The sequence below is a fragment of the Giraffa tippelskirchi genome, chromosome 2 (assembly GCF_054371585.1).
Source record: "Giraffa tippelskirchi isolate mGirTip1 chromosome 2, T2T-mGirTip1v1.2.pri, whole genome shotgun sequence".
NCBI lineage: Eukaryota > Metazoa > Chordata > Mammalia > Artiodactyla > Giraffidae > Giraffa > Giraffa tippelskirchi.
In genome coordinates this window covers 50,742,694-50,765,553 of record NC_137276.1, presented here as the reverse complement: position 1 = coordinate 50,765,553, position 22,860 = coordinate 50,742,694, and the positions used below count along the sequence as shown (strand labels likewise).

General features: G+C 38.3%; 1 protein-coding gene across 50 annotated transcripts in view; it reads right to left on the bottom strand.

Annotated features, from left to right (window-relative positions):
* Nucleotides 1-22,860, bottom strand: part of PTPN20 (protein tyrosine phosphatase non-receptor type 20) — an 81,261-nt gene that overhangs the window by 17,062 nt on the left and 41,339 nt on the right. For 15 of the 50 annotated variants that reach the window (XM_081562123.1, XM_081562234.1, XM_081562096.1 and 12 more), the window contains 4 exons: nucleotides 15,382-15,530; nucleotides 12,832-12,922; nucleotides 7,394-7,728; nucleotides 1,753-1,968 (listed from right to left, as the gene is read on the bottom strand). In XM_081562123.1, coding sequence (XP_081418249.1) covers nucleotides 1,753-1,968; nucleotides 7,394-7,728; nucleotides 12,832-12,922; nucleotides 15,382-15,530 — 791 coding nt within the window. Of the gene's footprint in view, nucleotides 1-1,502; nucleotides 1,969-3,810; nucleotides 4,019-7,393; nucleotides 7,729-8,678; nucleotides 8,734-12,831; nucleotides 12,923-15,357; nucleotides 15,531-22,860 lie in introns of those variants that run through there. The other 35 variants (XM_081562148.1, XM_081562041.1, XM_081562172.1 and 32 more) reach the window with 8 other exon arrangements.

The window sequence follows — 22,860 nt, the reverse complement described above, 5'->3', positions numbered from 1 at the left end:
TGTAAAATACATCACTATTTTACATACTGCTAAGAAAAACACTGTCATTTAAGCTGACAGATGACTTATTATAAAGCACATTTTGAATTTAAAAAAGGTAAAATGACAGGGGAAAAAAGTGCTCCTTGGAAGCATAAAATACAATATTTATAGTTTTTACAATTTCTATAAGTTATATAAAATAAGAACAAATATAAACAAATTAATTATGATGAAGAATATATAAAATGAAAATTATGCTAACGTATTTTCTGTTAAAAGGATAAAACAACATTAATTACAGGAACAGGTAACATCAGATTCATACTACTGAAATTTTCAGCATTTTTTAGTATTTTTGTCATTTTTTTACCACTCAGTTTATATTCACTGTTTGTAATAAAACTCTCAGTTTGCTTTGGGAAACCGTTACTTTTTCACTCTCAACCTTATAGCCTAGAGTAGTCCTGACTGACCTTAATGGACCAGCATCTCCCACAGTGGTTAGTTTAGGGAAAGGGCTATAACTGAATCAGAAACAGGGGAATGCTAGGAGATATTGGCTCAAGCTTCTAAAAAGAGACTTCCTCTATCCTTTAAAGAGTCCCTGGTAGAGGCCACTTTTCTATCTGTGACATAATGCGACCTTAGGATGGAAACACGTAGAACTTATGCAATCAATTTGTTGTCATAGGGAAGACCTGGTCACTGTTGGGGTATAACTATATATAGCCTGAGAGAGCAGTGATTTAACATTTATGCTGATAATAAGATAACCACAGAATTTGCCTATCAGGGCAAATGCCTCCCAGCCCTTTTGCCTTATGACTGAGCTGTGGACTTTCCTATTCCTTGAAGACATGGTGAGATGCACCACCCTCCCCAACCCAAGTGCCTGCTAAGTGAACAAATGTCTTCCCCTCCTTACTTCTGCAGCACAGGAAAGCAGTTCAGTAAAAGCAGGCCTTCTGGGCACAAATCTAAAGTCATGGTCCCTAATTAATCAATCCTAAAGGTAACAGTAAAATCACTACATGTCTAATTCTTGTGTCAATCTCTTAGCTGGTTCCAAATTTAGGAAGAAAGTAAAGAATTGTTAATGGTTGACTCAAACCCAGCAATATTATTATCCTATTTTATGTATGAGAAAACTAGATTTCAGAGAAAATGACCAGTTTGTACAAAGTCACCAAAATCTAAAGTGTGTGGCAAACTAGCAGTCAGACCCAGGGACCTCTCATTAACTCTGAGGTCTACTTTTTTCCCCAATGTGCTCACATGCAAGTATTTCTATTCATCAAAAATAGACACATTTTGGGCCTTTCCCAGTGATCCGCTGGTTAAGAATCCATGTTTTCACTGCAAAGAGCATAGGTTTGACCCCTGGTCAGGGAAGTAAGATCCCACATGTTGTGCAGTGCAACCAAAAAATAAATAAATAGGCACACATCATTGACATTCTTTAACAAGACTTTAAAAACTGTGTATGTGGGTGGAAGGAAGAAAAGAAAAACGAACTCATATTTACTGTGCACTTACTGCACTCCAGACATTGTCTGAAGCCATTCATTTGCATTATGTATTTAGTTTAATCCTCAGAACCACCTCCAAGAACCTACAGCAGTTAAGTGAGAAGCAGGTATCCAAAGCTCACATGCTTTCTATTGACTCAGTTGCTCTTGAAGACCAAATATTAGTCTCCAGCTATGAGAAGGCTGTTAAAAGTAGTGTTTACTAACAGCATCAGTTTATCTGCTTAATTCACACACTTACTGAAAAGTTCTTTTCAATGGCACAGAATACAACATCCACACATAGGAACACCCCTGTCCGACCCACGCCTGCGCTGCAGTGAACAACGATGGGTCCTGTAAGGTGGCTCTTCCTCACATAACGAACATACTTTATAAAACCTTCTGCTGAAGCAGGAGTGCCATGGTCTGGCCAGTTGGTGAACTGCAAGTGTTTTACAAAGTGACTAGCTCCTGTCTGTGGGGGCGGGGGTGGGGAGGGAGAAAGACAGGGAAGAGGAGAGAGAGAAAATGGATTTATCAACTTCTCATATTAGAGATCCTCTTTTAATTTCTAGTATGCCAGAAACAGTAATAATAATGGCTATATGGTAATACAATAATAAAAATAAGACTACTAACAGGTAACATGAGTTTAGGACTTACTCTGTAGGAATGGTACTAAAGACTTCACATGCATTATCTCATTTAATCCTCACATCAACCCTGGGGTGGCAGACACTGGGTTATCCTCATTTTACAGATGAAAAAGTAAGAATTTGAGTGATTGATAGATGTATGCTAGGTCAGGAGACTCATATGTTTAGAGCTGGGACAATAATGTAGTCCTTCCAAATCTAACGCTACCATCTTTCTTCTGCACCATGAGAATGCAGAAGAAACTAAACAAACCAGGAATCCAAAACAGAGTGAAAAATGAGCTAACATGTTAGGAATAATACAGAAAAGCAATATATCTTGGTTTAAATATTATGATGTGCTGTGCTTAGTTGCTCAGTCGTGTCCAACTCTTTGCGACTCCATGGACTGTAGCCCGCCAGGTTCCTTGGTCCTTGGGGATTCTCCAGATAAAAATACTAGAGTGGATTGCCATGCCCTCCTCCAGGGGATCTTCCTAACCCAGGGATATAACCGAGGTCTCCCACATTGCAGGCAGATTCTTTATAGTCTGAGCCACCAGAAAAGCCCGAATATTATGATACTAAATTTACAGGTAGGTGCTGTCAAGTTGCTTAATCAGGGTTTGATGAAGGTGAAGGAGGAGAGTGAAAAAGTTGGCTTAAAGCTCAACATTCAGAAAACTAACATCATGGCATCTGGTCCCATCACTCCATGGGAAATAGATGGGGAAACAGTGGAAACAGTGTCAGACTTTACTTTTTTGGGCTCCAGAATCACTGCTGATGGTGATTGCAGCCATGAAATTAAAAGACGCTTACTCCTTGGAAGGAAGGTTATGGCCAACCTAGATAGCATGTTTAAAAGCAGAGACATTACTTTGCCAACAAAAGTCCGTCTAGTCAAGACTATGGTTTTTCCAGTGGTCATGTATGGATGTGAGAGTTGGACGGTGAAGAAAGCTGAGCGCCGCAGAATTGATGCTTTTGAACTGTGGTGTTGGAGAAGACTCTTGAGAGTTTCTTGGACTGCAAGGAGATCCAATCAATCCATCCTAAAAGAGATCAATCCTGGGTGTTCATTGGAAGGTCTGATGTTGAAGCTGAAGCTCCAATACTTTGGCCACCTCATGCGAAGGGTTGACTCATTGGAAAAGACCCTAATGCTGGGTAGGATTGGGGGCGGGAGGAGAAGGGGACGACAGAGGATGAGATGGTTGGATGGCATCACCGACTCGATGAACATGGGTTTGGGTAGACTCCGGGAGTTGGTGATGGACAGAGAGGCCTGGCGTGCTGCAATTCGTGGGGTCGCAGAGAGTCGGACACGACTGAGCGACTGAACTGAACTGAACCTCTTCTGGCAACCAGGACAGGGTGATAAATGACTATGTGAATAGACTTTGGTCCTTTTTCTTTCGCTGAGCCTCCTGAAGGTGGAGTTATGGAACTCTCCCTGGGGTTGACAGATAAAATGCTTTGAGTTTACCCATCATTCTTCCAGAGTGTTCACCCCTTCCTCAATGTGGAATCCTCATTTTACTTCACTGGGCGCTCTTGTGAAAAAATTCAGGAAGGATTTCTCACTCCTTCTCTACTTCTCCTTAATGCACCACTTTTTTTCCTAAGTTCCAAATAAAAATACCATTTTCTATGGTGTTAGAAAATAGAAAGACTCAAGGTTTTTTTTTTTTCTGAGTAGTATTTTATTGTGTAGCTGTATTGCAGTTTGCTTATCCATTCACAGTTGGTGGACATTTGTTTTGCTCTGGGGGCAGTTATGAATTAAACCACTACGAATATCTGAGTACAGGTTTCTATGTAGCCATATGCTTTCATTTCTCTTTGGTAAATGGGCTTCCCCGGTGGCTCAGCAGGTAAAGAATCCACCTGAAAAGCAGGAGACATGGGTTCGATTCCTGGGTTGGGAAGATCTCATGGAGAAGTAAATGGCATCCCACTCCAGTATTCTTGCTTGAAGAATCCCATGGACAGAGGAGCCTGGCGGGCTGCAGTCCATGGATTCACAGAGTCAGATATGACTGTGCATGCATGTGTGTACCCAAGTTCTTGGATCATACTGAAAGACTCAAGTTTGAATCATTGGTACATGAAATTGGATGAGGCAAACGATGCTTAAAAATCGTGTGAAGGAACCAAATTGAGGATAGGTCTCACTCCATCACATATTTCAGGAATTAAATCTTTCCTGTGCTGTTGACCACGGAGAATCTGCACAAAGGTAGGGATCACTGCTTTCCTGACCCAGTACCATGAGGCAGATTCTTCAAACGTCAGCCCCATGGTTTTGAGTTCTGGGAATATCAGCCCAAAGGCCACCATCCTAGATCCCCTTGCCAACTCCACAGGTAGCCCTGAACATTTGAATCTTTTCAGACAGATCATTCCTCTGGGCCTCCCACCTGATCTATATTCTCCAAGCATGCTGTCCTTCTCCTGCCATAGCACGTATCACATGTCATTTGGAAGGGGTGTCTTCCTTCCCCATTAGACTGTAAGTACTCTAAGAGTTGAGACTGTCTGCTTTTTATCTCCAGCATCTGACACAGTACTTGGTTCATATCAGGGAATCAAGTTTTAGGAGAGTGAGGCATCAGGCAAATCCTTGGGTGTACAGAGCAAACACAGGGCCTAGCACACAGCTAGCAAGCCCTACATCAATGTCAAACATTACTATTATTCTTGGCCTCCCTGGTCAAACCACTGTGTACTCTGATCCTCATGCTCCTCAATTCTTTCTGCCTCTCTCCCGACTTTACCTCTCTTCAACGTCTCTCTTCTCACTCAGACCCCCAGTTCAGTTCAGTCGCTCAGTCGTGTCCGACTCTTTGCCACCCCATGGACTGCAGCACGCCAGGCTTCTCTGTCCATCACCAACTCCGTGAGCTTGCTCAAACTCATGTCCATTGAGTCAGTGATGCCATCCAACTATCTCATCCTCTGTCATCCCCTTCTCCTCCTGCTTTCAATCTTTCCCAGCATCAGGGTCTTTTGCAATGAGTCAGTTCTTCGCATCAGATGGCCAAAGTATTGGAGTTTCAGCTTCAACATCAGTTCTTCCGATGAATATTCAGGACTGATTTCCTTTAGGATTGACTGGTTTGATCTCCTCAGGCCCCCATGCTACAGTAAACTCTTAGAAGGCATCACCAGTTCCCTAAATGCTTCTTCTACTTCTACTTCCTTGCCTTGCCTCCATGGGTACTACACTCTACAGTTCTCTCTAATCCAGGCCACCTATTCTCCTGTGCTCCAGGTACTACAGAGTCTAGAGATTAGTTGCATATTCCTTGCTGACCAACACAATTTGCAATTCATTATTTCTTCTCTTTGTACAAAAACTCCACTTCTTTTTAAGTTTCATACCTCTTAACTTCATCTTCTCATCACTATCAACTTACTACAGATTCTGACAGGGCAAATTTGGGATCTCAACAACCAAACAGACACTCTATCCTCACATTTTTATTTCTCTCTTACAGAGGAGACCATTCATGTCTTCTAGTCCTCACAATGTGATTACTCCTATCAAAAATCTTCCAGTTCTTAGATTCCAACATTGTTTTCTCAGCAGAAACTCTTATGCTACCACTTTATCTGTGCTTCACCTCCAAAAATGTGACTAGATGGAACTCTTCTGCCCCTGATGTCCTCTATTTCCTCCTAGCTGCTGATTCCATTCATCTCCCTAAGTTTAGAGTTTATGACTGATCATCTAAATCATTCTCTTACCAAATTGTCAACTCCATTCATCCTTTGAATCTTGCCACATATCCTGAGCAACATCCCTCCCTGAATCAGTCCCATAATCTCTGCTCAGGAATCCCATGGTTAGAAAAAAAAAATCACATAGTTACGTATTTTATTGTTATTGCAAATTATGGGTTCCAACCTCAGCACCTTCAGCAACCTTTTCCTGATCATTGCCTGTGCTCCAATCAACTTCTTTGGTGATGAGTCCAAATCTCATCACTTCAAGTTTCCAATTTAACTCCCACCCCCTTCACTCCTATAGAACACAAGTATCACCTACCTGCTAATCAAATCCACTTAGAGCAATGTAACATCACTTTCTCCTAAAAATCATTCCTTTGCTATTTTCTGAGTCTGTTAGAGCAAGAAATGAATTGTTCTATGGATTATTCTAGACCAATACTTCCCAATATTACTTTCTACAAGGATGCAAATGCTCCATATCTGTGCTGCCCATATGGTAGCCACTAGTAATATGTGATTAAACACTAGAAGTATGGCTATTGCAAGTGAGGAACTAAATTTGGTATTTTATGTAAGTTTAAACAATTTAAATCTAAATCAGTCAAATGTGGCTATCACATTGGACAATATAATTTTTGAACACTCCTTATAAGTCACAAGTCGTAAGTCACATAAAGTCTGCCAATTTTATCGGAAAACCATCAAAGTCTTTGCTTTCTATCTAATTGCTAGTTGCAATAAGTTGATAATAAACCCTTCTTACTAAAATTCTTCAATGTCTCCTAATTATCTTCATAATAAAGTTTGTGCTCCTTAGCTGAAATCCAAAACATTTCATGTTCCGGCTTTCTCTACTTATTTTCTATAGCCTCATCTCATCTCTCATTTCTCTCTGGCATTTGAACTTTTACATTCCAGAAACTCTTAACTACTTACATCTCTCTGTACATATATCCCATGCTATTTCATACCTACATCATCTACTTACTGTTTTCATTTTTCTCACTTGGGTAAATTCTCAATATAGATGTCACCTCCTCTAGCAAATCATCTGCCCAAACCCAAAGAGAACTAAGTACCTCCTTTCTGCACCCCATACAGATCTCAATATTACCATCCATTGAGCACAGTAACTGCAAGTACCAGTGAGTGCACCAAACAATTTGCTACTCAATAAGGAGCAACAGTGCCTAGCCCAGTGATTACCAGCATATCTTAAGGACTTCATCATATCTGTCCCTCTCAGCAGAGGTAGCCAAAGTACACCCCAGGATTAGGTAACTTCCAATAATCATTCTCAACCGCCCCAACTCCCCTTTTCAATTATTTCATCTCTCCAGTCAGAGTTTGGTTAGGCAGAAGAAGAAATGGTGTTGTCTTAGTTTCTGGTACCAGGGAGAAGTAAAAACAAGTTACTTTAAACAAGTGTCCCCAGCTATGGCCCACCTTACTCCTAACTTCCTATCCTGCCACATGTGCTTATATAAGGAAGTATATATCTAACACTGATTTTATTTTTTAACTTACAGACTTCTTGACAACTTGAAACATTCGAATGATGAAATATTGAAGTATCTGGTAGTTCTGCAGGAAGATAAGACAGCTTTTCAATTCCAAAGGTTTCTTCATAGAAATAGGCCAGTAATGGTGGCATTTGGTAACTCCACTTTCTTTCTCTTTGGTTATCATGGCAATAACATTAGAGTTATTTTCCAAAACCATTTGCCAAAAGTCATCCGTGGTAGTTGGCAGTGGTCCTTGGGTAGCAATATAGTAATACTCTTCTCCAGAATTGACTATTTTAATATAATTGGCATTGATATAGTCCTTGTTTTCTCCAAGAGGAACACGTGTTGAATCATCTATTACAAAAACAGAAACATATAGTAGATAAAGGAAAAGCAGGATATGCAATACATGCAGATTTCATGAAACCATTTCACAAAAGTAAATCTATTTATCTCTTTGACTAATAGAAAAGATGGCATAGGAATTTCTTGAAATATACAATTAGGGTAAGGTTTAAAAAACATCAGTTTCTACTAAAAAGAGAAGAATGCCATCAGTATCCAGACACCTTGAGAGATTCCTGTTACATATGGCACAAGTAGGAATAGGCCAAGGGAGGTATCTCCTAGCCTATAACTAAACACAGCAAAGGAGGAGCCCTCTGAAGGAGCATGTGAATGAATGGCATTCTCCTACAAATCCAGAGAACCTGAAAGCTCAGAGCAGCAGAGGCCAGAAAGGAACAAAAGTTTTTGAAAAAAAAAAAAAAAGATTGGGATAGTTGAGTAGATACAAATTCTAGGATTATTAGAATTCTACCAACTCTCTGCACACAAAGTAGCCATCTTTTATGTCCACTTCCAGCTTTCACCTGGTGAAGCGGCATGCTCATCAAAGCAAAAGTATTGTGGCAAAAGGATGCTACAAAGGGGATTTGCTCAAAATAGGGACTATTATTAACAAATATGAGAGAGGAAAAGCCAACTACGTGGCTCACTAATAAACCCCACTGGCCCAGGAACTCTCTCTTCATTTTACATAGACATCTGGAGCTCTGGTTCCACCACTGCTCCCACAGAGAGAATAAAAAGAGGGTCTTTCCCTGCCGTGCAGTGGTCTCACCAGTAGCTCCTCCCTAGTACTCAAGTCAGGAGTACTCATCTACCAAAAATACTATGACCAAGATCTATGAACAGAGTTTACACCAGTTCTGAGAGAACCTTTCTCAAATTCAAAAATAGCAAACATAAATCTCTCCTTGTAAATATGAATAGACAAGACAATTACTAGATAATAAAGATACCTAGTACTCCACAAAAGGATACCATTCTGAGAAATCACAGCAAATGTCTTCCTTTCTATAAGAGAAGAATACTTTAAAAACGCTTATTTGTATTTTAAATGAAATCTGAGCAAACATTATTTTATTATTTAAAAGGATGACATACATATATATATATGTGTTTATTGACACAACTTTGTTACAATATTAAATTACAAAGGAGGTAAAAGAGCATTAAAGTGAGATCTTTCATCATATATATGTATACGTACATATATATCATATATAAGAGCTTCTCTGGTGCCTCAGAAGTAAAGAATCTGCCTGCCAATGCAGGAGATGCAGGTTCATTTCCTGAGTGGGGAAGATTCCCTGCAGAAGGAAATGACAACCCACTCCAGAATTCTTGCCTGGAAAATCCCATGGACAGAGAAGACTGGCAGGCGACTGGCAGTCCATGGGGTCACAAAGAGTCCGACACGACTGAGCACAACACAGCTCAGCATTTATCAAAATGCTAGTAGGGACTGCTTTATTATCTAAAGTTTTACAGTGAATATGTACCACTTTGTAGTAGGAAGTAACTTTTTATTTTCAAAGGGGGAATTTAATAAGTAAAAATTAAACAATCTAAAGTAATAAAAGCTTGCTCTCAAATAAAAATCACAATTTATCAATTAAGAATCCCTAAAGTGAGAAGCAAACAGAAAAACAAATTAGTGATTTAGAAAACAGCTTAAGGAATTTTCCCAGAACCAAAAAAATAGATGAAAAAAAGGACAATAATTATTAAAATACTGAAGGATGCAGAACATACAAAGGGAATATATAAAGGGAAAGGATTTCAGAAACAAACTATAGAACACAGGCATACCTCGGAGATCACACAGGTTTCATTCTGGACCACCACAATAAAGGAACTATAGCAGTAAGTAAGCCACGTGAATTTTTCTGTCCCCCAGGGCATATAAAAGTTATGTTTACACTATACTGTAGTCTAGTAAATGTGCAATAATAACATTATGTTTATATAAAACGATGTATGTATTTTAATTAAAAAATACCCTACTGCTAAAAAATGCTAACCATCATCTGAGCCTGCAGCAAGTTGTAATCTTTTTGCAATAACGTCACAGATCACTGATCGTAGACCACTGTAACAGATACAATAATAATGAAGAAGTTTGACATATTACAGAAATTACCAAAACATGACACAGAGACATGAAGTGAGAAAATGCTGTTGGAAAAATGGTGTTCAACACAGAGTTGTCACAAACTTTCAATCTATAAAAAAAAACACAGTATCTGCAAAGTACAATAAAGTGTAGCACTATAAAACCAGGTATACTTGTATTTAGCAGGAAAGAAATAGCTCAAGTGGCCATAGGAGAAAGGTGGTGGTGGTGGTTTAGTCGCCGTTCCCCTCAGAAAGAGAATTTAGTGCAAACACACAAGCCATGCATCACCTCATTTGAACTTCAAAACAGTCCTTTGAAGAGTCATATTATTATTCATGCCTTTCAGATAAGGAATCTTTATTCAAAGTGCCTAAGTCATTTGTTCCATATTATGCAGCAGTTCTTCTAGACTCCATAATCTTCAAATAATTCCATGATTTGCTGCCCTTCAAGGAAGGCTTAAGTTTTCAGGAGGAAAGTTCTTACCAAATACCAGATGCCATTAATGAAGAGAGCCACTAAGACCTTGAGACCAGCAGAGCATAAGGTTACAGTGACAGGAAGCAAAAATTGTGTTAGTGGATCACTAGAGGTAACAGTGAGGCTTCCCTGGTGGCTCAGACGGTAAAGAATCTGCCTGCAATGCAGGAGACCGGGGTTCGATCCCTAAGGCGAGACGATCCCCTGGAGAAGGGAACGGCTACCCACACTACAGTCCATGGAATCACAGAGTCAGACACAACTGAGCAACTTTCACTTTCAGCTTTCACTTCAGAGGTGACAGTGACTGGGGCCACTCTCCTTTCCATCCCTTTACTCCTGACTTCTGGCTGTGGCAGAAATTGCATCATGTATTGGACCCTAATTTAGAGCGAATGTAACCTCTTGGCGAACACTGCTCCAACTCTGTGAGGTACTGCCACCTAGCTGGCACTGTTACTGTGTCTACAAAAGGTCATTTCGTTGCTCTATCAAGCCAGCTGCCTCGGAATGATGAGGAGTGTGTCAAGACCAGTGAATTGCATGATCATGGGCCCACTGCCACAAATAATTTGCCTCCAAGCAAGTTCCTTGATCGAAGCAAGGCTGTGTGGACTACCATGATGGTGGTAAGGCATTCTTCAGGTCCAGATGGTAGATTTGGTAGAAGTTTGTATGCAGGGAAGGCAAATCCGTATTGTGTCTGTTTTAGTATGCAAAAAAGCATTGTTCCTTCCATGACAGAAGCAATTCAATGTAATCAACCTGTCATCAGGTAGCTAGGGGGCTGATCACGCTTGGGAACAGTGTCATATTAGGGCCTCAGTGTCAGTCTCTGCTACTGGCAGTTTAGGCACTCAGAAATGGCCATAGCAAGGTCAGCTTGGTGAGGAAAAGTCCATGTTGATAAGTCCATGCATAGCCTCTATTCCTGCCAGCAAATCTATTTTATTCATTAATCCACTGGGTAATGACAGGAGTAGTTGGGAAAGAGGCTGACTAGTATCCACAGAATAGGTCATCCTATCCACTTGATTGTTAAAACCTCTTCTTATATCACCCTTCAATAACATTCACAACATTCAATAATATTCACAAAACACACAAATATATTCATGTTTTTGCCCTTTCAGAGAGATCTATACACACTTATTTCTCCCAGATTTCCTTGTGATCACTTTCCCAGTCATGTTTCTTCTAAGTCTCTGACCATCCAGCCAAACAACTGACTACAGCCCATGAATTAATAAAGATCTGTATCTCTGGCCATTTCTGCTTCCAAGCAAAATGAACAGCCAAGTACACTGCTTCAAGTTCTACCAACTGAGAAGATTTCCCTTCACCAACTGTCCTTCAGGCATGTTCCAAAAAAGGCACTGTAGTGCAGCTGCTATCTACTTCTAGGTGGTGCCTGCATATCATGCAGAACCATCTATTACCCAGGCCCAGTTTTCCTGTCCTTGGTCAGTTGATCATAGGGAACTTGTCATGAAGCCACAGGTGCAGGCTGGGAAAGAGAAGGTAATGCAGCAGAAGAGGAGGATTTTGGCAACTTTATGTAACTTATTTGTACCTTCAGAGCTTTTAGGGAAATTATTTCAGTAGCTACTGTGAGTAGATGGGGGTAGAGGCAGTGAAGAAGACAGAGACTAGCTGAGAGAGAAAGCAGACTCAATCTAAGTTAGCAGCAGTGGGAATCAAGAGATGCAGGAGGACTCTTGAGATATTAAGAAGGTAGAATTGAAAGGACTTTGTGGCCACTTTGGATACTGCAGGTGACTCAGATTCTCTGGCTTGAACAAATGAGTGATTAAACTAAACAAGATACAGAATAAAGAAGAAGGTCATTTTTTATGAAGAAAAATGGTAATTTAATTTGGAAAATTTTTTTGACTTTGAAAGGAATGTGAGGCATAAAAATGAGATTTCCATCCTAAGAGTAAAATTGTGTTGTTTTGTTTCCGCTCTTTGGAAGGTCTGAGACAGATGAATCTGTAATTGGGTGGGGAAGAAACTAGCCCTGGAAAGCAATGTGTAAGTCTTTGGCAACAATTAAAGGGAAGCCTTCTGTTGGAGGGTAGATTGGCAGCTTTATTGTTCAGGACAAAGGATATAAATGGTACCATTGTATATGTGTGTCTAAACAAAATGATCAGGGAAGGTGGTAAGGGCTTAGGGTAGCAAAAGTGAAAGATGTCTCAGAGTATTAAACTTTCTGTTTTAGATGCAGCAATGCATAAGATGTTTTAGAAGTACCAATGCATAAGAACAGGGTTGAAGGACTTGTGAAAAGAATCCTGTGACAGTGAGCAGAAGATTTACCTGGGATAGAAGACTTGACCTTCATCATGATCTAGGATAACCAAGAATATGCCCGGGTCACCCAGTGCTAGCTTCCGGAGTTCTTTATCATGGTCACAGGTCAAAATGGCTAATACTGAAAGCCATACAACCCACTTTTTACCTTTTATCAAGTGTAAATAGGAAAATAATTAAAACCATTGTTAGCTTACATGGAAGAATATCTCGATATCTATTTTTGTCTCTGTTGTGTAGTTCATTCCCAGAGTGGAAAACAGCAGGCAGATTCTTAAATTCCAAAGCCTTTAAAAGGTAAGAAATATAAGTAATATATTTACTATGACAGAAAAAAAAGGAGGAAAGAAAAAATATCTGTCTTTGTGTAGTGTTCATGATTCTTAAGTCCCTTCATGACATGTCCTGATATTAAATGTGTTCTATGGTAAGTAAAGAAGTCAGAGCTCCACTGGAAAAGTCCTATATAAAATATCTTGGATTTGAGATGTGAATCAACAAGTTGCTTGATAAGGAAATGCTCAACTCTATGGAGATACTTTTTCCCTTGAACTTCAAGATTTTTCCTTTTTCATTTAAAAAAAAGCCAATACAGAATATTAACTTCTTGGACCTACCCCTAAATCTATCATTTTATAAATGAAAATAATAAAATAACAGAAACAAAAATATAAGCTCTCACAATTTACTCCTTGCCCCATGAAGAAATTATAGTTAGGACACTAAAGAATTCTTCTTTTCAAAAACTTTCTTTACCAACTGTGAATTCGACAGTAAATGAACATTTAGTATGTACTCATCACTGTTCCACATTCTGCAATACAAAGATGAATCTGAAAATGGCTTTATACTTAAGAAGTTAACAACAGCTAGAGAGGTGGCCATGTGATCAATGTAGAGACACACTAGTATAAATGACAGCGCTAGATTGTACTTGAAGGTATGGAAAGGAAAGCTCCCAGAAAGAAAGCAGCACTTGAAGTGAGCCTTCCCGAGGCATCAGAAGTTAGTAGCACAGAAATCTGTGTGTGTGAAAGGAAAGAAGAGGTAAATGGGTACTACACCAGGTAGGAGAACAGTAATAAAGTCATGGACATATAAAGGTCCTCTTTAGAAAACAATTAATAGTGTGGTAACAACAGCACAGAACACATGAACAAAGAACACAAAGGAAAACTAAAACTAACTAGGAACGCCTTGTTTCATACACAAAGGGAACTGATACGTATCCAGCCCTACCCTATTTGAACAATTGCGGATAAAACCTGAGAGTCCATACTTTTTAAAACTCTTCAGTAACTCTTGGGTAGCCAACTTAGCACTACCATAAGTTAATGTTGGCCACTACTGCAATGGAGAATGAGGATCCAGGTTTTAAGCCATAGGATAATATCAGATTTTTACATTTTAATCTTTCTGCAAACCAATTCTAAAAGTAGCCTAGAAAAAAGCAACTGTAAAAAGAACCAGAACAATTCTATAAAAGAAGAATAATGAGGAAGACAAGTCTTAATTGATGGTAAAATATAATACAAAGCTATGTTAATTTTAAGAGTTTGGTATTAGTACATGAATAAACAAATCAATTTTAAAAACCACAAAAATAAATTAAAATATATGTGGTGCTTCAGTATATGAAAAAGTAGCATTTCACATCACTGAAGAGAAGTTGGGACAAGAGGATCATTGAACAACTGATTAGCTATAGAGTGTTGGATCCCTACCAAATATAACAAATTATATGCTAGCTGGATGAAAGATTTATGCATTGAAAAAAATCATAAAATATTAGAAAAAAAGCAAGAAATAATTGTTATGTTCCTAGAATGAAAGGGGAATCCCTAAGGGATGCAGAAAACCCTGAAGCCCCCAAAAGAAAGAATGACATATTCAACCATTAAAAATTAGCTATTTCTTCACAGTAAATGTATGTGCACACACATGTGACACAAAAAACAAAGTGGAAAATTTTACCATATATACAAAACACATATAAAAAGGATAATTTCTTCATTATATAAAGAGTTAATAATTGATAAGAAAAAGAATAAATAGAAAATTAGCCAAACAACTGGAATTAGTTCACTGAAAATAAATATGAAAGGCTTAAAAGCATATGGAAAATTATTTGTTCTCAAATTAAGAAATGTCAATTAGAACACCAACAAGAAATCATCTGTCACTTAAAAATGAGTAAAGACCCAAAAATCTAACAGCACAAAATACTGGTTGTCTTTCCAGGAATTTGTTCTAAAGACTATGCATAGGAACATGAATGAAGAGGGGCAATGTTTTTCATAATAACAACATCTGTAATAATCTAAATGTTCATCATAGAGGACTATTTAAAGAAAAAAAAGTCTTCATTCATACAACTACCATGAAATACTTAAAAAGAATGAGATAGAGCTATATATGCTCATAATAAATTATTTCTTATTGGAATTCTTTATAAAAGGAAAGAAAGAGCAAAATAATAGAGTACATGCCAACAATTTTTCTGAAAGTTTATATGACAGATTTAATAGTGGAATAGGGAATCAAGAGAGAAAAAGAGACTTTATCTGTTTTGTAAACTTTTATACTATTTTATTCTTTTACTATGTATACCCATTACGTTAGAAACAAAATTTAATATTTAAAAATGAAAACAACATATTCAATATGAAAAAAAGAACAGATATTCTCTGATTGAGAAGTAGAAAAACAAACCACATACAGACCTTGGTGAAAACCAAAATATTTACCACAAATTCCTGGGTGATTTCATATTCTGATACTTTTTTTGTAAGTATTTTAAAATAATCGCTGATGATTGATTGCACCTGAGTATTGAATATTAATGGTCGAACCAGAGCTAACTGAGCTAGCTCCTTTTCAGAAACAATTTCCACACCTAAGAAAGAGAAAATTCACATCTGTAAGTTACTTACATATGTGTGAAGGGAGATTTTATTTTTATTGCTTTCTCTTAAGTAAAGAGCCAGCCATTTAAGAATTAATGGAATTTTATTTTTCCAGAAGTGAAGAGTCTATTATTACTTTTAAAGGAAGGGTCCTTATTTTGGAAAAATCATGGCTATACACCTTGAAATTACACAAAATCCACTATTCTTAGAAAAATCTACTATGTTATAAAAATAACAGATATGATAGACTGAGAAGTGATCCATTTTATAATGTGATTGAGTGTATATATTGACAATTATGCCAAGGCAAGCAAGGTAAAAGAACCAGAGATCAAATTGCCAACATCCGTTGGATCATAGAAAAAGCAAGGGAATTCCAGAAAATCATCTATTTCAGTTTCATTGACTATGCTAAATTCTTTGGCTGGATCACAACAAACTGTGGAAGATTCTTAAAGAGATAGGAATATCAGACCATATTACCTGCCTCCTGAGAAACCTGTACGCAGATCAAGAAGCAACAATTAGAACCAGACATGGAACAATGAACTGGTTGCAAATTGGGAAAGGAGTACGTCAAGGCTGTATATTGTCATCTTGCTTATGTAACTTATATGCAGAGTGCATTATGCAAAATGCTGGGCTGGATGAAGCACAAGCTGGAATCAAGACTGCTGGGAGAAATATCAATAACCTCAGATATGCAGATGACACCAACCTAATGGCAGAAAGCAAAGAGGAACTAAAGAGCCTCTTGATGAAGGTGAAAGGTGAGAGTGAAAAGCTGACTTAAAACTCAACACTCAAAAATGAAGATCATGGAATCCGGTCCCACCACTTCATGGCAAATAAATGGGAAACAATGGAAACAGTGACAGACTTTATTTTCTTGGGCTCCAAAATCACTGCAGACAGTGATGGCAGCCATGAAATTAAAAGATGCTTGCTCCTTGAAAGAAAAGCTATGACAAACCTAGATAGCACATTAAAAAGTAGAGACATTACTTTGCTGACAAAGGCCCATAGAGTCAAAGTTATGGTTTTTCCAGTAGTCATGTATAGATGTGAGAGTTGGACCATAAAGAAGGCTGAGTGCAAAAGAATTCATGCTTTGTCTTGGTTTTTTTTTTTTTGTTTTTAATTTATTTATTTTAATTGGAGGCTAATTACTTTACAATATTGTAGTGGTTTTGACATACATTGACAAGAATCAGCCATGGGTGTACATGTGTTCCCCTTCCTGAACCCTCCTCCCACCTCCCTCCCCATCCCATCCCTCTGGGTCATCTCAGTGCACCAGCCCTGAGCACCCTGTCCCATGCATCGAACCTGGACTGGAGATCTGTTTCACATATGATAATATACATGTTTCAATGCTATTCTCTCACATCATCCCACCCTCGCCTTCTCCCACAGAGTCCAAAAGACTGTTCTATACATATGTATCTCTTTTGCTGTCTCGCATATAGGGTTCATTACCATCTTTCTAAATTCTACATATATACGTTAGTATACTGTATTGGTGCTTTTCTTTCTGGATTACTTCACTTTGTATTACAGGCTCCAGTTTCATCAACCTCATTAGAACTGATTCAAATGTATTCTTTTTAACGGCTGGGTAATATTCCATTGTGTATATGTACCACAGCTTCCTTATCCACTCGTCTGCTGATGGACATCTAGGTTGCTTCCACGTCCTGGCTATTATAAACAGTTCTGTGATGAACACTGGGGTACATGTGTCTCTTTCAATTCTGGTTTCCTCGGTGTGCATGCCCAGCAGTGGGATTGCTGGGTCATATGACAGTTCTATTTCCAGATTTTTAAGGAATCTCCACACTGTTCTCCATAGTGGCTGTACTAGTTTGCATTCCCACCAACAGTGTAAGAGGGTTCCCTTTTCTCCACACCCTCTCCAGCATTTATTGCTTATAGACTTTTGGATAGCAGCCATTTTGACGGGCGTGAAATGGTACCTCATTGTGGTTTTGATTTGCATTTCTCTGATAATGAGTGATGTTGAGCACCTTTTCATGTGTTTGTTAACCATCTGTATGTCTCCTTTGGAGAAATGTCTGTTTAGTTCTTTGGCCCATTTTTTGATTGGGTCGTTTATCCTTCTGGAATTGAGCTGCAGGATTTGCTTGTACATTTTTGAGATTAATTCTTTGTTCATTGCTTTGTTTGCTATTATTTTCTCCCATTCTGAAGGGTGTCTTTTCACCTTGCTTATAGTTTCCTTCGTTGTGCAAAAGCTTTTAAGTTTAATTAGGTCCCATTTGTTTATTTGTGCTTGTATTTCCATTACTCTGGGAGGTGGGTCATAGAGGATCCTGCTGTGATTTATATCGGAGAGTGTTTTGCCTATGCTTTCCTCTAGGAGTTGTATAGTTTCTGGTCTTACATTTAGATCTTTAATCCATTTTGAGCTTATTTTTGTGTATGGTGTTAGAAAGTGTTCTAGTTTCATTCTTTCACAAGTGGTTGACCAGTTTTCCCGGCACCACTTGTTAAAGAGATTGTCTTTTCTCCATTGTATATTCTTGCCTCCTTTGTCAAAGATAAGGTGTCCATAGGTGCGTGAATTTATCTCTGGGCTTTCTATTTTGTTCCATTGATCTATATTTCTGCCTCTGTGCCAGTACCATACTGTCTTGATGACTGTAGCTTTGTAGTAGAGCCTGAAGTCAGGCAGGTCGACTCCTCCAGTTCTGTTCTTCTTTCTCAAGATTGCTTGCACTATTCAAGGTTTTTTGTATTTCCATACAAATTGTGAAATTATTTGTTCTAGTTCTGTGAAAAGTACCACTGGTAGCTTGATAGGGATTGCATTGAATCTATAGATTGCTTTGGGTAGTATACTCATTTTCACTGTATTGATTCTTCCAATCCATGAACATGGTATATTTCTCCATCTATTTGTGTCCTCTTTGATTTTTTTCATCAGTGTTTTATAGTTTTCTCTATACAGGTCTTTTGTTTCTTTAGGTAGATATATTCCTAAGTATTTCATTCTTTTCATTGCAGTGGTGAATGGAATTGTTTCCTTAATCTCTCTTTCTGTTTTCTCATTGTGAGTGTATAGGAATGCAAGGGATTTCTGTGTGTTAATTTTATATCCTGCAACTTTAGTATATTCATTGACTAGCTCTAGTAATTTTCTGGTGGAGTCTTTAAGGTTTTCTATCTAGAGGATCATGTCATCTGCAAACAGTGAGCGTTTTACTTCTTCTTTTCCTATCTGGATTCCTTTTATTTCTTTTTGTGTTCTGACTGCTGTGGCCAAAACTTCCAAAACTATGTTGAATAGTGGTGGTGAGAGAGGGCACCCGTGTCTTGTTCCTGACTTTAGGGGAAATGCTTTCAGTTTTTCACCGTTGAGGATAATGTTTGCTGTGAGTTTGTCATATATAGCTTTTATTATGTTGAGGTATGTTCCTTCTATTCCTGCTTTCTGGAGGGTTTTTATCATAAATGGATGTTGAATTTTGTCAAAGGCTTTTTCTGCATCTATTGAGATAATCACATGGTTTTTATCCTTCAATTTGTTAATGTGGTGTATTACATTGATTGATTTGCAGATATTGAAGAATCCTTGCATCCCTGGGATAAAGCCCACTTGGTCATGATGTATGATCTTTTTAATATGTTGTTGGATTCTGTTTGCTAGAATTTCCCTAAGGATTTTTGCATCTATCTTCATCAGTGATATCGGCCTGTAGTTTTCTTTTTTTGTGGCATCTTTGTCTGGTTTTGGTATTAGGGTGATGGTGGCCTCATAGAATGAGTTTGGAAGTTTACCTTCTTCTGCAATATTCTGGATGAGTTTTAGCAGGATAGGTGTTAGCTCTCCTCTAAATTTTTGGTAGAATTCAGCTGTGAAGCTGTCTGGTCCTGGGCTTTTGTTTGCTGGAAGATTTCTTATTACTGTTTCAATTTCTGTGCTTGTGATGGGTCTGTTAAGATTTTCTATTTCTTCCTGGTTCAGTTTTGGAAAGTTGTACTTTTCTAAGAATTTGTCCTCTTCTTCCAAGTTGTCCATTTTATTGGCATATAGTTGCTGATAGTAGTCTCTTATGATCCTTTGTATTTCTGTTTTGTCTGTTGTGATTTCTCCATTTTCATTTCTAATTTTGTTGATTTGATTCTTCTCCCTTTGTTTCTTGATGAGTCTGGCTAACGGTTTGTCAATTTTATTTATCTTCTCAAAGAACCAGCTTTTAGCTTTGTCGATTTTTGCTATGGTCTCTTTTGTTTCTTTTGCATGTATTTCTGCCCTAATTTTTAAGATTTCTTTCCTTCTACTAACCCTGGGGTTCTTCATTTCTTCCTTTTCTAGTTGCTTTAGGTGTAGAGTTAGGTTATTTATTTGACTTTTTTCTGAGGTAAGCCTGTATTGCTATGAACCTTTCCCTTACCACTGCTTTTACAGTGTCCCACAGATTTTGGGTTGTTGTGTTATCATTTTCATTCGTTTCTATGCATATTTTGATTTCTTTTTTTATTTCTTCTGTGATTTGTTGGTTATTCAGCAGCATGTTGTTCAGCCTCCATATGTTGGAATTTTTAATAGTTTTTCTCCTGTAATTGACATCTAATCTTACTGCATTGTGGTCAGAAAAGATGCTTGGAATGATTTAATTTTTTTTAAATTTACCAAGGCTAGATTTAAGGCCCAAGATGTGATCTATCCTGGAGAAGGTTCCATGTGCACTTGAGAAAAAGGTGAAATTCATTGTTTTGGGGTGAAATGTCCTATAGATATCAACTAGGTCTAACTGGTCCATTGTGTCATTTAAAGTTTGTGTTTCCTTGTTAATTTTCTGTTTAGTAAATCTAACCATAGGTTTAAGTGGGGTATTAAAGTCTCCCACTATTATTGTGTTATTGTTAATTTCCCCTTTCATACTTCTTAGCATTTGCCTTACATATTGCGCTGCTCCTATGTTGGGTGCATGTATGTTTATAATTGTTATATCTTCTTCTTGGATTGATCCTTTGATCATTATGTAGTGTCCTTCTTTGTCTCTTTTCACAGCCTTTATTTTAAAGTCTATTTTATCTGATATGAGTATTGCTACTCCTGCTTTCTTTTGGTCTCTTATTTGTGTGGAATATCTTTTTCCAGCCCTTCACTTTCAGTCTGTATGTGTCCCTTGTTTCGAGGTGCGTCTCTTGTAGACAGCATATATAGGGGTCTTGTTTTTGTATCCATTCAGCCAGTCTTTGTCTTTTGGTTGGGGCATTCAACCCATTTATATTTAAGGTAATTATTGATAAGTATGATCACGTTGCCATTTACTTTGTTGTTTTGGGTTCGAGTTTATACACCCTTTCTGTGTTTCCTGTCTAGAAAAGATCCTTTAGCATTTGTTAGAGAGCTGGTTTGGTGGTGCTGAATTCTCTGAGCTTTTGCTCGTCTGTAAAGCTTTTGATTTCTCCTTCATATTTGAATGAGATCCTTGCTGGGTACAGTTGTAGGTTTTTCTCTTTCATCACTATAAGTATGTCCTGCCATTCCCTTCTGGCCTGAAGAGTTTCTATTGAAAGATCAGCTGTTATCCTTATGGGAATCCCCTAGTGTGTTATTTATTGTTTTTCCCTTGCTGCTTTTAATATTTGTTCTTTGTGTTTGATCTTTGTTAATTTGATTAATATGTGACTGGTGATATACGCAAAGTCCGATGCTGTAAAGAGCAATATTGCATAGGAACCTGGAATGTAAGGTCCATGAATCAAGGCAAATTGGAAGTGGTCAAACAGGAGATGGCAAGAGTGAACGTCAACATTCTAGGAATCAGCAAACTAAGATGGACTGGAATGGGTGAATTTAACTCAGATGACCATCATATCTACTACTGTGGGCAAGAATCCCTTAGAAGAAATGGAATAGCCATCATGATCAACAAAAGAGTCCGAAAGGCAGTACTTGGATGCAATCTCAAAAATAATAGAATGATCTCTGTTCGTTTCCAAGGCAAACCATTCAATATCACAGTAATCCAAGTCTGTGCCCCAACCAGTAACGCTGAAGAAGCTGAAGTTGAAAAGTTCTATGAAGACTTACAAGACCTTCTAGAACTAACACCCAAAAAAGATGTCCTTTTCATTATAGGGGACTGGAATGCAAAAGTAGGAAGTCAGGAAACACCTGGCGTAACAGGCAAATTTGGCCTTGGAGCACAGAATGAAGCAGGGCAAAGGCTAACAGAGTTTTGCCACGAGAACGCACTGGTAATAGCAAACACCCTCTTCCAACAACACAAGAGAAGACTCTACACGTGGACATCACCAGATGGTCAACACCGAAATCAGACTGATTATATTCTTTGCAGCCAAAGATGGAGAAGCTCTATACAGTCAGCAAAAACAAGACCGGGAGCAGACTGGGGCTCAGATCATGAACTGCTTATTGCCAAATTCAGACTTAATTGAAGAAAGTAGGGAATACCACTAGTCCATTCAGGTATGACCTAGATCAAATCCCTTATGAGTATACAGTAGAAGTGACAAATAGATTTAAGGGACTAGATCTGATAGACAGAGTGCCTGATGAACTATGGACAGAGGTTCGTGACATTGTACAGGAGACAGGGATCAAGACCATCCCCATGGAAAAGAAATGCAAAAAAGCAACATGGCTGTCTGAGGAGGCCTTACAGATAGCTGGGAAGAGAAGAGAAGCGAAAAGCAAAGGAGAAAAGGAAAGATATTCCCATCTGAATGCAGAGTTCAAAAGAATAGCAAGGAGAGATAAGAAAGCCTTCTCAGCGATCAGTGCAAAGAAATAGAGGAAAACAACAGATTGGGAAAGACTAGAGATCGCTTCAAGAAAATTAGAGATACCAAAGGAACATTTCATGCAAAGATGGGCTCGATAAAGGACAAAAATTGTATAGACCTAACAGAAGCAGAAGATATTAAGAAGAGGTGGCAAGACTACACAGAAGAACTGTACAAAAAATATCTTCACGACCAAGACAATCACGATGGTGTGATCACTCACATAGAGCCAGACATCCTGGAATGTGAAGTCAAGTGGGCCTTAGAAAGCATCACTACGAACAAAGCTAGTGGAGGTGATGGAATTCCAGTTGAGCTATTTCAAATCCTGAAAGATGATGCTGTGAAAGTGCTGTACTCAATATGCCAGCAAATTTGGAAAACTCAGCAGTGGCCACAGGATTGGATAAGGTCAGTTTTCGTTCCAATCCCAAAGAAAGGCAATGCCAAAGAATGCTCAAACTACTGCACAATTGCACTCATCTCACATGCTAGTAAAGTAATGCTCAAAATTCTCCAAGCCAGGCTTCAGCA